Source organism: Petromyzon marinus, chromosome 49 (assembly GCF_048934315.1).
Source record: "Petromyzon marinus isolate PM22_M1 ecotype Great Lakes invasive population chromosome 49, UKy_Petmar_22M1.pri1.0, whole genome shotgun sequence".
Taxonomy (NCBI): Eukaryota; Metazoa; Chordata; class Hyperoartia; order Petromyzontiformes; family Petromyzontidae; genus Petromyzon; species Petromyzon marinus.
In genome coordinates, this window is record NC_133715.1 from 11,381,059 (window position 1) to 11,394,966 (window position 13,908).

General features: G+C 44.5%; 1 protein-coding gene across 5 annotated transcripts in view; it reads right to left on the reverse strand.

Annotated features, from left to right (window-relative positions):
• The window catches only part of AGPAT3 (1-acylglycerol-3-phosphate O-acyltransferase 3), a 59,148-nt gene that overhangs the window by 22,637 nt on the left and 22,603 nt on the right, over window positions 1-13,908 (reverse strand). For 2 of the 5 annotated variants that reach the window (XM_076074695.1, XM_076074696.1), the window contains 4 exons: window positions 12,187-12,789; window positions 10,425-10,594; window positions 7,106-7,267; window positions 5,772-5,925 (listed from right to left, as the gene is read on the reverse strand). In XM_076074695.1, the coding sequence (XP_075930810.1) occupies window positions 5,772-5,925; window positions 7,106-7,267; window positions 10,425-10,594; window positions 12,187-12,364 (664 nt within the window). In that variant the 5' untranslated portion in view covers window positions 12,365-12,789. The remainder of the gene's footprint in view (window positions 1-5,771; window positions 5,926-7,105; window positions 7,268-10,424; window positions 10,595-12,186; window positions 12,790-13,908) is intronic. The other 3 variants (XM_076074699.1, XM_076074698.1, XM_076074697.1) reach the window with 3 other exon arrangements.

Sequence of the window (13,908 nt, forward strand, 5' to 3'; positions counted from 1 at the left end):
TGTCTTCAAAGGGATCCTGATCACAAAAATAAAAAAAGCCCTATCTGGAAATGAGGGATTCACCAGATGAAGTTAGGGGTTAAAGACTTTTACGGTGAACATGAAACAAGGATATTTTAAATTATGTTGTTAACACACATATCGGCGATTTTTTTATGTAATGAAAAAAATGTGTGCAGAAATGTCCAAACACAAGGAAGCACTTATAAGCATCTGGTGTTAGGCAGTAATGTCACATGGCTGTAATCCGCTTACTCAGGATTAGCAAATCTCAAGGTTAGACAGTTCCATTAAGCTCTGGTACATACAGTTTTAACAGATCTTACACCTCCTCGGTGCCGCTGCTGAAAACAAGCGTGCTATTCAAGGAGAAGAAGGAATACAAGGAGGATATTTTAAAACTTGGATCTACCTTCTTAAACATTATGAAAGATGCATTATGAACGATGTATTGACACCAACATACACTTAAATAAGAACTAGAAAGGCATGTTTTAGGCATTTTACAAACACCACATAAGAGAGGATGGTTAGCGCGCTGAACTTGCCATCCAGAGGTCGCCGGTTCAATTCGATCGTTCGGTACGGAACCTGAAACGGCGGTGCAGGTTTTTTGAATCCCCCCCTGCCTTTGTCCACCTGGAGCACGTGTGGTGGGCTATAGCGTGGGTACACTTTCAATGTCTGGTTATCATGGAAGAGTTAGCCAAAATACGCTCCAGTAGTGGATAGCACGAAACATTATTTTTAATATTTTCTATATTTTTGTCCAATCTGGGTTGGACCGAATTAAGTGAATAAACAGAATTTTCGTTATGTCACTGGGGGCTGGGATTAATCCGCGTACACTGGACCCCTGCGGTGTTGGTTCAGTTCTATGACCACAACTGCCACAGGTGTAGTGACATAGCCCTGGTAACGGAGAGAGACAGGGCGCGTGAGGACATGGCCTGTGGGTGAACCCGGGAGGAAACGTGAACGGACAAGGTGGAAGGGCCTACCCCCCCTAAAAGGGGGAGAGAGCGACATGTGATGGGGAACCAGGACCCTCGAGAACAATCTGGAAGGGGGCGTGGCCAGGGGCAGAACCTGGCCACGCTGTGGCGGATAAAAGCCGGTGCGGAGGAGCAGGCAGGGTCGCCGTCATCATCGTTGCTGTCATAAGGAATGGAATCCGCCAGCCAGGTCTTCGATCCTCGGTCTTCGGACAAGCCGTCGAGAGCCAGGCAGCGTGTTAGCTGACCCAGTCGATTATATAGTGTTCCCATGTGGTTATGTAACTATCTGTGGTGGTCACCACCCCTTAGTCGTTATCCCGTTGAGTGGAGACTTACCTGTTATATTAGTGAATAAAACGTGTTGCCTCCATACTCGAGAGTGCGTTTCAATAGAACCCACTACACAGGGACAGACGTTGTGTCGTTGCTCATTTTTATGTGTAAATCACGGGCCTGTTAGCGGCCCCTTGCAGGCACCGAGCTGAGATCCCTGGCTCCTTTGCCAAAACGTCTCTCCGCACGACGCTTTCTCTAATGGATATAAAGGGAGCCACAAGCCACTTTGAAACATCCTCGCCGTGGCGAGCGCACTGGGATAAAGGGCATGGCCCAAAAGGGCGTGACCTTGTGGTGAAATATATTTCCCCATTGATCTGTTGTGAAAGTGGCTCTGCATAAAACCCTTTGAAAGATCTTCACAAGCCCTTCATCTGCCACACTGTTTCATGGAGACTAACAAAGGCCTACGATTTCTGGGGTCGCTAAACAGTTTTTTCTTTTCCTATGATTCTATTTTATGTGACGTTCATAGTTTGTGCCTTTTATCCACATTGTCATTATATACACAACCGCGAAGATATACCTGAACAACAAATATAAGTAGGGAACCTCGATGTATTACAAGATGTTGCACAGTACAGGCTAGCACGCTGGGTAAAAACTGTCATCTGGAGGCTCCAGGTTCAATTCCCAGTTCACGGTTGTAATTTTAGTTGATTAAAATGAAACTAGAGGTGTGTTTAGTGAAACTATGCATTGTATTAATGGGTAAATTGCACCTCAACGACCATGGGGAGTTTCACAACATTTGTGCGATCCACCAATCCTCGCTGCCTACACAGTGCTAGATTACAGGCCATGTGCGAAGCCACCACCACTACTGTGATAACAGCGCACCAAACCTTACTTTTCAGAATCATAATTTGAAAGAGTTCACTCTATAATACACGACGCGCGTCGGTAACTTAAAATAATAAATTACTGGGTAACAACTGTAGTAGAAAATGAGCTGTCAACTGCAAACTGGATGAGTGGTGAACATACTCACATCTTTGCTATTTACGGCATCATAACACAATTTGCCACTGTTTACACAAAGCTGAGTGATTTGCTCTGGTTCTTTCGGTAAAGTCATGTAGAAAGAAAATAAATTAAATAATAGAATACCACGTTTCGATTGCAACACAAGCAATGGTCATCAGGTAGAACTAAATTTGAGAGAGAGACAAAACACAGACACAGAGACACACAGAGAGAGACACAACATAGACATCGGGGTGGATTCCCACACAACTCCCTCCAAAATTCACCAGGTCCTGCTGGGTCCCTCTGGGTCCCTCTCTCCCTGATGACGATTGCTTGTGTTGCAATCGAAACGTCTATTCTATTATTTAATTTATTTTCTTTCTATGTGACCTTACCGAAAAAACCAAAGAGTAATTCCTGCAGTCACGAAAGCCTCAAATCAAGTTTGAGTGATTTGGTTTTAACTAATCAAAGCATTTCACAAGACAATTGTTTTTCTTCTAATCAAAGTAAACACAGTGTATAACATAACAAAGCTTAAAGTGATCCTGTATTTTGTTGCAAGCCAGTCTACTTTATATAGATTTAATATTATACTATATATAGTCACAGTACAGGATAGCATGCCTCTTGTTTAAGATAGCTAAGCCGAGGGCAGTCTCAGTGACTCTACTATAATCTAATACTTCTTACGTTCAACGCAATTTAAGAGGTGCTGCTGCTGCTAGCAACATCCAATGCAGTCAAAACGTATTACAAGTAGGCTAGACTTTCTGGCTGCCTCAGCATTTGGGACAGCCAAATTGGTTCATGGTTGTGATCCAGCATTTATGGATTCTAGGGTTTTTGCTATTGTCATGACATCCACCTGCAGTGGAAGCAAGGAGGCCTGGAAAAGGCAGCAGAGCAAGTAGGTTTCTAACAAGTTATTCTATGCAGAGTCTGAGTGCTGTCACTGCATATGCGTGAGTATTCTTTGGTACAGTAAAATCTCTTGTAGCCGGATTAATAGAGAAACAGCCTTTCTGGTTATGGGGGATATCTGGAATAGCACAAATAATTAAATTCTACATAATTGCTAAACAAGTTAAATTGCGTGTACACGTAATTAACAACTTCCACATTTAATCAACACTTATAACATTTAACTAAATGTTCACGATATAAGTATTTACAAAAGTACAAAAAAAATCAGAGGATGGCTGGGATTAACTGGATGTGGAAGGCTGAAAGTGTTTTTTTCATGACAGTCTTGAAGCTTATATTTAGGTTATTTGTAACTCGAATGCAAACCAAAGTAAAGGTGAACAAAACAACCCAGAGAGAACTAATAGAGCACGTGGCATCCAAGTGTACAGATTCTAAAAACAGAGAAGTATAAACATAGCTTTAGAATGGCTAGTTCACATACACATGCAATCTCCAACCACATGCTGCTGAATGAGCCCGAGTACAGTATTCCAGTGGGAGTTGTGGTTCCTGTATTTTGGGCTTTCCCCCCGAATTCCTGCTTACTCGAGTCTGGCTTCCAGAGATTTTACGGTATATTGCAGCTTGATCGCACACTCAACAAAGTTGAAACGAATTTTTTCGAACACTGGCAGCAGGGCCCATCTGGAAAATGTCCTTAAGACTTGGTGAGGCTTGCCTGGGTAAATACCGGATTGTCATTACTGTTACACGTTCATGTACACCTTCACGTTCTGCATAACAGCCCTTGGCTATGGTTCAAGTGAGGACGGAGGCTCATTCTTTCTTTCCTGGGTGCTTGCCAGCCCACCCACTAACAGTAATTGGGCACCGAATGCCTCGTTGATGGACGTACTGGGCACAGCGGAAAATTTAGTTTTAAATACTCCAGCCCCAGAGGGGCTCCGGTGGCAGTCTGCTGGCTCACGGACAAAGTGTAAGTCTAAAATAACGTCGTGCGATCTCGCCTTCACAGTTTTTTTCCAAGTTCATGCTATTTGCGGTCAAGTGTGGTGGAAAATAAACTCCTTCAACACAATTACAATCACACTCTTCACCGATACCGATACCAATTATAGCTGGGGCTCAGCAATTTGGATGGCACCCAGAGGTTCAGTGGCCTGTAACTTTGTACGGAGTTGGGTAGTGCGCAAATGACCCAGTGTGCAGAGTGGTTGCTCGTATAATGACAACTATTAAATAATAGTTTCCCCTTGATTTATAGAGCACTTGGTGCTCTGTCTCTGTTGGTGATCCTGGGCCGGCAGTTGAAATTTCACATTACTATGGCAACAACCAGTCTCTGGACGCAACAACGACAACCGACTTTTAGCCAAGTGGTGCAGCTGTCTCTGTGAAGTGTGACACAGTGAGCAGTCTTGGTCCAATTGCTACATTCTGGAGCCATTGCCAAGTTAACACCTGACCTACAAAGTCAGCTCGCTTTGTATTCCACCATCCGAATTTAGGTCTTCACCTTGGTTGCTACTCCAATGACTGTCCTGGTAACTTGTTCAATGTCATTCTAAATGTATCCCATCCATTAAAATACCATCTTCCTGCTTCATTTTTGTTTACAATTATTTTCTTTAAAAAAATGTTCCAACTATATTCAAATTTCCTATTGGCATCAGGCCATAAAACATTTTAATTTCCATTCAAACTTTTGCATCTAGTAGTATATCATCCCGTGGCCTTAGCATATCATGTCACGTGGAATACTTTCTTAAGTCCCTTCAACAGCCTCTTCATTCACACTAGCAGTACACATATGCCATACAGAGAGAGTTCTCATTCCACTCAAATTATGTTTTGACTTTATTTTCAGGTGGAATAAGTAAAACTAAGCAAAAACAAAAATTATTATATGCTATCATTGGTAACCACACTGACACCACTAACTCACTAAACTTCGGAACTCAAACCCAGGATCTCAACAGTGCTGGTTCAATGCTCTGACCTCGGTGCTACATGGCCACCTCACAAACGTTCCTCTTCCTGACGACTGCTGCTACACTTTCCTGCCACATTCTCTTAGAAACTTCCAAGTTGCTTACCCTAGCCTTCCATGAAATTCCTAACAACCTCCGCATGTCGTAGTATATTATGCATGTATTGAAATAATCCTGTGTCGAGCGGTGCGCCATGTGTAATGTATTACGATATCGCTTTGTGTTGAGTAGTGTAGTGGAGCACGTGCAATGTATTTCTGTATCAAGATCCACTGACCGCCGCAGCGAGTATCATTTCAGTGCTGTCCTAAGTTGGCCAATGTAGCAAGTATGATTTAAGCATTCTGTCGAACAGCGTCGCACATCTGTTGCATTTCGGTTCATCGTGTGTCGAACAGCGCAGCACGTGTTATCGCCCGTCGCTGCATTTCTGCGGCGCGTGGACCGTGTCCATCAGCGCACACAGCGGTAGAGACACCTCTCCGTGTCGTCACGCGGCCACACGACGCGACGCGTGCTCTGCGCAAGCCAGCGCCATCTCTCTCACCCATGCCACGCAGGCAGTGCACGGTAGTCGTGAAGCCCTTGGTGCGTGGCAGGAGGTGGTGCTTGAGCTTGGGCAGCCCCTTCGCCTTGGCCACCTCCATGCTGATACGGTGCTTCTTCTCCGTGAAGCGTGTGCCCTCGCAGTACAACAGGAACTGCCGCCGGGACAGACGGACCGACGGATGGACAGACGGACACACACACACACACACGCGTGCGTGCGTGTAGACAGGTGCAGATGCCACCACTCATTATTTAAACTCCGTTTCCATCAATTGTAGAATTTGAGTACAGACTAAAGTTTTCCGTCCCACCCCAATTGCACCCCATTTCTATGTTTATAGAATTTTGGAAATCTTTTTTTCTCTAAACAAACACAAGATCCAGGTTCGATTCAATACAGTACACAAAATTCGTGATCTGATCCCATCCGTAAAGAATGTCATCCCTGACTTAAAGTACCCCGGTGTTTACAAATTGAGATGTATCTGCGGTGACTGCTATATCGGGGAGACAAAACGACATATTTCTGACCGAATTCGCGAGCACAAATCAGATTTGAAACACGGCAGAACGAATTCGTCGCCCGTAGCTGATCATTGTCTCAACACAGCGGGTTCTCATGAGATTGTTTTCTCCGATACCAAAGTACTATGCAAACCTCCCGGTTATTACCAAAGATTTGTCCATGAAGCCATCCAGATATACAAACATAGACACAACTTCAACCGAGAGGATGGTTTTAAATTAATCAATCACTGGAAAGATGTCATAAACCAAGTCAAAACTTTAGCTACCTTATAAGCACACAGCATATTCTTTCCGAACTTTTCCATTTTTGTTTCCATTTTTCCATTGCCTCCGTGCAGTGACCCACTGCATCCCCCGCACCCTCAACATAACAAAAGACGGATTAACTTAGCTCCACACAACATCAATGTGCACTACTTTGCTCCTCCCCCCCCCCTTAACCTGTATTTAAGCTCGAGGCTCTCAAAGCCTCCCCACTTGATGCAGCGATCTTGCTGTGACTGTTCCACCTGAAGACGGAAGCTTGTGTTGCCTCCGAAACGTCGTGATTTAATTGTTTTCTTTTAATTTATTTTATTTTACCTACGTGACTTTACCGAAAAAAACAAAGAGTATGAATTCTTGCAGTCACGAAAGCTTCAAATCTAGAACCTTTGATGTTTGTTACGTACCCTGACCACGAACGGAACTCAAGTCACCATACGTGAACCACCAGGGCACCCTTACCTACAGTAAAACACATGGTGCCAGCCTACAGACAAAGGCAAGCCGCCGGGCATGGGAACCTCGGTCCTGGGAACGTACCCAGACGTATTCGGGGTAGTCTCGGATCCTGTGGAGGCCCTGAAGAACGGCCTGGCGGTCCTCCTCCCAGCGCCGCTTGCAAAACACGATCTCAAGGAAATACCACGTCCAACCGATGAGGGGCACCTTCAGCAGTTCCCGCTTTGCCAGCACTTTGGAGGCCTGGGCCAGGGCATTCAACACAAAACTATTTTTACGTCTGAATACATCTGAAACGTAAGATGCTGTCCATGAACATCATGGGGACCAGCTGAAAATTTTAGAAGATGCTGTGGTAGAGACAACGCTGTGGTAGAGTGCAAATGAAAGTATTTCATAAAGGAGAGATAGTTATTCATACGAGTGGAGAAGAGGATGGTCCTGAGCCTGAAATTGAACAATGCGAGTCAAATAGCAGTGTAAGATACTTTAGGGAGACAATTCTAGACCACAGGGGCAATTGCGGAGAATGAGTAATCTCAATTGAGTGGAAGGAGACTAGAGAGGTTTTGACCAAAAACTTTGGCTTCTTGTGAGGAGAGCACGTGAAGGGCAGTAGAGCAAGATGAGAGGGAAATATTCAGCAGGGGTGAGTCAATGGAGGATGTCATGACCATTGTTAATTCCAAGCTCAGTGCAAGGTACACTTTCCGACAATCTTCATGATAGTATGACCAAAAACGATGTGGTCTGATATAGAGGTAGTGGTGCTACCTCTAGACGTGCATTATAGTTCGAGAGTTACGCAATGCCATCTTGACATACAATAGCTGTGATAGTTTAACCATTGTTTTCCATAATATTGTTTGTGTGTGAACTGAATGGATACAGTTTAAAGGTAAAGAGAGATAGGACGATGAGTCAGTTAAAATCTAGATATCTGGAAAAAACCCATATTCACCAGACCAGCTCGAATGAACCTCCTGACATTTCCACAGTTAAATAATTATCAAAGGCAGTGGAAGAAATTTTCTTGTAACCAAGGGCTAGGGATATATGCATTTTAATAAGATGAGATGGCAATGAATGTACTCAAATTAGCATTGAGGCAGTGCTCATCTATTGTTTACAGCCCTGAGCCAGTCGTAGAAATGCCACATTCCTACGACAGTGGTGAGTCTAACCATAGGGCTACCAACGATTTTCCCTCTACATTTAGAACCATGCATTGAGATTATTTTTTTATTATTTGCTGCTATAAATGTCCAAATGATGGGCCACTTTGTTGAGCTATCATTTGTGGCCAGGTCGCTTCTGAAAAAGAAGTTAATACCACAATGGGCTTTTCTTGGTAGAATGGGGATGGTTTAGTTTTATGTGTATGGGTGATTTCTTTACCTTTCTTGTACTTTGCATTACTATCGTGCTTTTGTACTGTTTTATGTTGTAACGTTCTTACTCACCCCTACTGGAAATCTGTTAAAATAGCTTTATAGCTCATCGGATTCCTCCAGTATAAGTAAATAAATAAATAACTCTGACTCTGAGTTCCCCACAAAGTGGTACGTATTTTAATGACCCCAGAGGGATGATGGGTTGAAGTCAATCCTCAACCAGGATTGGAACTTTCTGATTGTGAGCCACTTGCTATACTGCTCAGCCACCTAGCTGGTTAAATTACATTAACAAAACGAAAAAGCCCGAGTGCCCATGTTGGGCGTGAACAAAAGACTGATCTGTCAATTAGTCGATTTCCCTATTGATCACAGTAGAACGGAGCACTCAAGAGAAATCTCAAGAGGATGCATTCGATAAATCAGGTCATACTCCATCTCACAGTAATACTGAGGTCTTGGGCACTGTATGTTAAAAACATTGCATGTGTTAGTTGAAAGGACAGAGATAGATCGTAGAGGGAAGCACACAAAAGGAATTGACAAATAAAGAGTGAGAACGACAGATGCACGAGAGAAGTGAAAAGCTGTGAGAACACAAAGAAAAAGAAGAATGGAAACACAAATGCAAAAAACAAAGAGGACAAATAGACGATTTTTTTTACGACCATGCTGTGTTTTCTGACTCACGCCCCCTATGAATCTCGGCTCCCAGTGACCAACCTATGGGGACACTGTAGTGGCATTGGTTGTTTTTAAAGCTCACAATTCAGCAGATCGGCTTTCTCACGGAGTGCTGGTCAATAACGGGTATTCTCCTAAATCCAGATCGTCCCAGACAGAAGGCAATTCAGAGATAATAGCGGATGAACAGAGAAAATTAAAGAAAAGATGAAGGGATTAGGGGAAGTCACAAAATACTTAAAATAATACAGAATATGATACCCATTTACTACAAAAAGAATGAACGCAATGATTTCGGCTAAATATCGACTAAAAAAAATATAGAGCAAGTGCCACTGTATTATACAGACACTTATCTATACGAGCTAATAATAATCAAAAGGGGTCTTACTGCTCAATAAAGCTCCGAGAGGTATTCAAAGCATCAATAGCCCTGAGCAAGTGGTGGAATATCCACATTCCTATTGCAGGGGCATCATCATGCACTACATCAAGGAACCAGAAAAAAAGTATTTTAGCAAATTACTCTGCATCAAGAAACAGGATTCATGATTATAATGTAAAGCTCTTCATCAATCCACTGTTGGATGAGTCTCCCCAAGCCCCTCAATCACCTGGATTGTGAGAGCACACCCCACCACATTGGTCATAACGGGTCCCAATATTACTCATGACTGATGCTAACCATGGTTGACAATCAAACTCGGGTCACTGAGTTGCATGCTAATGAGTACACCATTGAATGTCCATATGTCCGCCCATATGGACATTCAGTAAGCCAGTGGGTCCAAGTAAGCATCTCACGAGTCACTCTCCTTTGTTCCGTGAATTTACAATAAATCAGTGTCAGGATAAATTAAACTTTTTACCCCATAAGGATTAATCCAGTATTCAAACTTATAATCGGAAGAGTAATCAATTACTTAAACAATCGGTTAGCCTAGCTCTAGCAATCATCAATATTAACTATTAACTACTATTTGTATTTTATCACATAAGGCCCACTGAGCTATATAGCTATTTTTCAGAAGATACCTGGTCACAAATGATAGCTCAACAAAGTGGAAATGTATAGCATCCAAATACTCTAAATGCATGTCAATTATAAATGCGGAGGGAAAAACCAGAGGACACGGAGAAAAACCACGCGACCACGGGGAGAGAGACATACAAACTCCAAATATACAACAGGGGTCAGGGTTGAGATCGAATCCACGACCTGTATACTGGAAAGGTAGTTAACGTCTTGCCACCGTGGCATTACACACTTTGCTATCCCGATTGCTCCGTGGCACTTCTGCCACAGTTCCGGTGCCACGTACCCCCAGCACGCCGTATCGCTCGCACATGGTCCATCCGCACAGGAAGTCGACCTCGTAGTTGTGGTTGAGCACCACGATGGCGTGCTCCTTGCCGAACTGGTCCACAGTGCCCGGTTCGGCAAACAGCGTGCACTCCGTGCCAGACCAGTGCTCCAGGACCATCACCAGCTCTGCGCAGCACCGGAAGCAACGGCAGTTCAAGCGAGAGTTCCGATCGCGCTCGATGTGCAAAGGCTGAATTACTCTTTAAACATTATCCAGGTCGCAGGTACACTGGAATTGGTGGCCCGTGGGAATGGGTTTGCACAGTTGTATTGGTGCCATGGACCTAAATGTAAAATCAGCATTTTGTGTAAAATTAATCTAAATTGTCAACACATTTTTTTAATATTATGATTCACAATACAGTTTTGGGTCAGATCGTGCAAGTTAATTGTGTATCGTACAGCTTCATCCACCCAATACAGAAAATTAATGAAGTTGTCATGACAACAACCATGTCAATATATTACAGCCTCAGCACATTGGTGTGTTGGATAGCGATCCACACACACAACATTTGGATACGGACGTTTCGCTGTTACAACCATCAGGCAGCTGCCAAAATTGTGAAAATGTCCTCCAGTCTTGGGTCTTTAATAGTATGCTGTCATCAATATATGTGGATGCATGTATCATGTGTTGTTTCATCCGTACTATTTTATATATCTTTAAACTATTCTATATTATCTCTACAGAAAAATACATATAAAATGTTGCATATAACCTGCTTGTCGAGTGCCCCTTTACAAATTAGACAGTATTGCTTGTGGTAATAAATATAAAACACATTGTCAGCATAGAGAGATGAATTATCTGTCTCGGCCTTGATGTGTTCATATGCCTGCATGCAATTGGATTTTGCAAATATACACAATTAACTTTCAATTACAGTAAAACCTTGGATTGCAAGCATAATTCGTTCCGGAAACGCGTTTGTAACCCAAAGCACTCGCATATCAAAGCACTCGTATATCAGTTGTGATCATGTGACGCTCGGCAGACAAAGCGTATACGTACTACTCGTATTGCAAGACCTCGCTCGTCTATCAAATTAATATTTACTTTAAAAATTTGCTCATCTTGCAAAACACTCGCAGACCAAGTTATTCGCAATCCAAGGTTTTACTGCATTCACAAGAGGACCATCTTTCTACTTTTCACAAAAGATAACCCCTGCATTAGTATGAATGAATGAGATTTTCCCGGATATGTTGGCAGTTTAGCGATCTGTCTAATCACGGTTCATTGTGTTAAAAAACACAAAATCCACTAAGATACATCTTTTTCACCCAGAGGGATCAGAGGTGACGATTCAGCACCCACAACGCCATTAAACCAGTAAGTATTTGGCTAGGGTGGCAGTGGCATCTGTGGTGGTCCCCGAGCTAGTGATAGTGGTGGTGGCATCAACGGTGGTTCTGGTGGCAGTAGTGGCAGTAGTGGTGACGCTGGCTGTGGTGGTGGTGGTGGAGGTATCAGTAGTGGCAGTAGAGGTAGCAGTGGCGATGTCAGTGGTGGTGGCGGTGGCTGTGGCAGTAGTGGCAGTGGTGGTGGCTGTGGTGGTGGTGGTGGCGATGACAGTGAAGGTGGTGGCGGCGGTGGCTGTGGCAGTGGTGGTGGCGGTGGTGGGGGTCGTGGTAGCTGTGGCAGTAGCGGCACTGCCAGTAGTTGTGTGGTTTCCTGGCCGTGCGGCATTAATGCGCCAGGATGTGCAACCCACGGCTCCACAGGCTGTAGGCGAGGCGGCAGTTGACGCGGCGGTAGAGCTGCCGGTCTATGGGCCACAGCACGAGCGTGAGCAGCTGCACGAAGTTGATGATGAAGCCACTGATGAGGAACACGTAGCCCAGCAGCAGCTGGCAGATGAACTGCGTCTTGAGCCACGCCACAAAGCCCATGGTGGTACGGGTGGGGGAGAGGGGAGGCGGACGAGCGAGCAGGGCGGCACGGGGAGCACACGGACGGCTCGGCGGAGTTTAGGCACGTGTGACAGTTTTCTGAAGAGCACAGGAGGGTGTGAGCGCCTATGGCAATGTTCTGGTGAGCTCGGGAGGGGTTGTGGACTGTGTGGCCACGATTAGGAGAGAGAGTGGGAAAATCACGCGTTTGAGAACACTATGGGACATGCGAGAGAATGCGGCGGCACTTGGGAGTGGAGATTGGTGGCGCCGTTGCTGATAGCAAAAAACTGGAGTGAAAAATCGATGCAAAGAGCAGCGTGCTGGGGAGGGAGGGGCAACTTATAAAAAACACCGAATTAACAGAATGGTGATGGGGGTTGCACTATGGATACTTGCACGGACCTTCGCTTAATATGACCTCCCTGCAAGCACAGCACACATGGGTGAGGGGATGGTGGGAAGAGAAAGACGTAAGAATACAGCTTCACAATAGGGTCAGCACCAAAACAACCCTAACAACAATAACAGTGGCAGACTCGGCAGGCATGTGCATCAGTATGGGTGGCTTTCCTATAGACATTGTCCCATTGAGCCATCTGGTCTCCTTTCGTGGAGGCTACTCTCTGATCTGACATTAGCATAGCCACCTCCGCGCCCTCGTCGTGGACGTCGCCCTCCGATCTTACATTAACATGCTAATTTCTCACATTAACATCACTAGCCCTGCCCACATCGTTTATGACCATTGGGCTACACCCATTTTAGACCTTTAAAACAGTCTTCCTCAGCAGCTGTCCCCCTCTTTATTCTTCCTGATAATGAACGCTTGTGTTGCGATCGAAACGTCGTAGTTTTTTGTCATCTTCTTTGAACCTATCTACGTGACTTTACCGAAAGACTCAAAGAATACAATACTGGACATTCCACATTTTCATTGTAGGGGCTGGCCCATCCACGGTATGGCCACTGTTGACTTTGATTCCAAAGGGATGGACAGGTGAAGTTGAACTCAACTACCTTGTGCCACACAAGTGAACACAGTAAATTCTGGTCACACCCCAAACAAGGCCAGACTGCCGGAGGCTCCGGCCAAGTTCGCACCAACCAACCTACATCAACCATACTGCCAAAAACACTTGTGCACCCCTCCACTGTCGCTCTGACACATGTTCTGCTGCGCTTGGCACTTCTACCGGCGTTCTCAGCAGTGATGATGAATGTGGTGGTCAGTGCTCCTAAGCTGGCTGCTGACCATAAAGCTTTTCAAAGATATGTTTGCGCGTGTGCACTGTCCACCCAGAGCCATGAAAACATTCTTCATCGCCACGTTGCGTGATTACAGGCCCTCGAAACCTAATTCTCAACCCAACTCTTGTTAACAAACTTGGCGCATAGAGCTCAGCTCTCTGTGACTCAAAAGTCGGAGAAAATTTGAGCAGAAAACACGCCGTAGGGCATTTTTGGTCTATTGATGTTTTTTCTTTACTTCGCAGGATAGGACTTATTTAACTTAATAAACCTGAGCACAAGGTTGTGGTGTT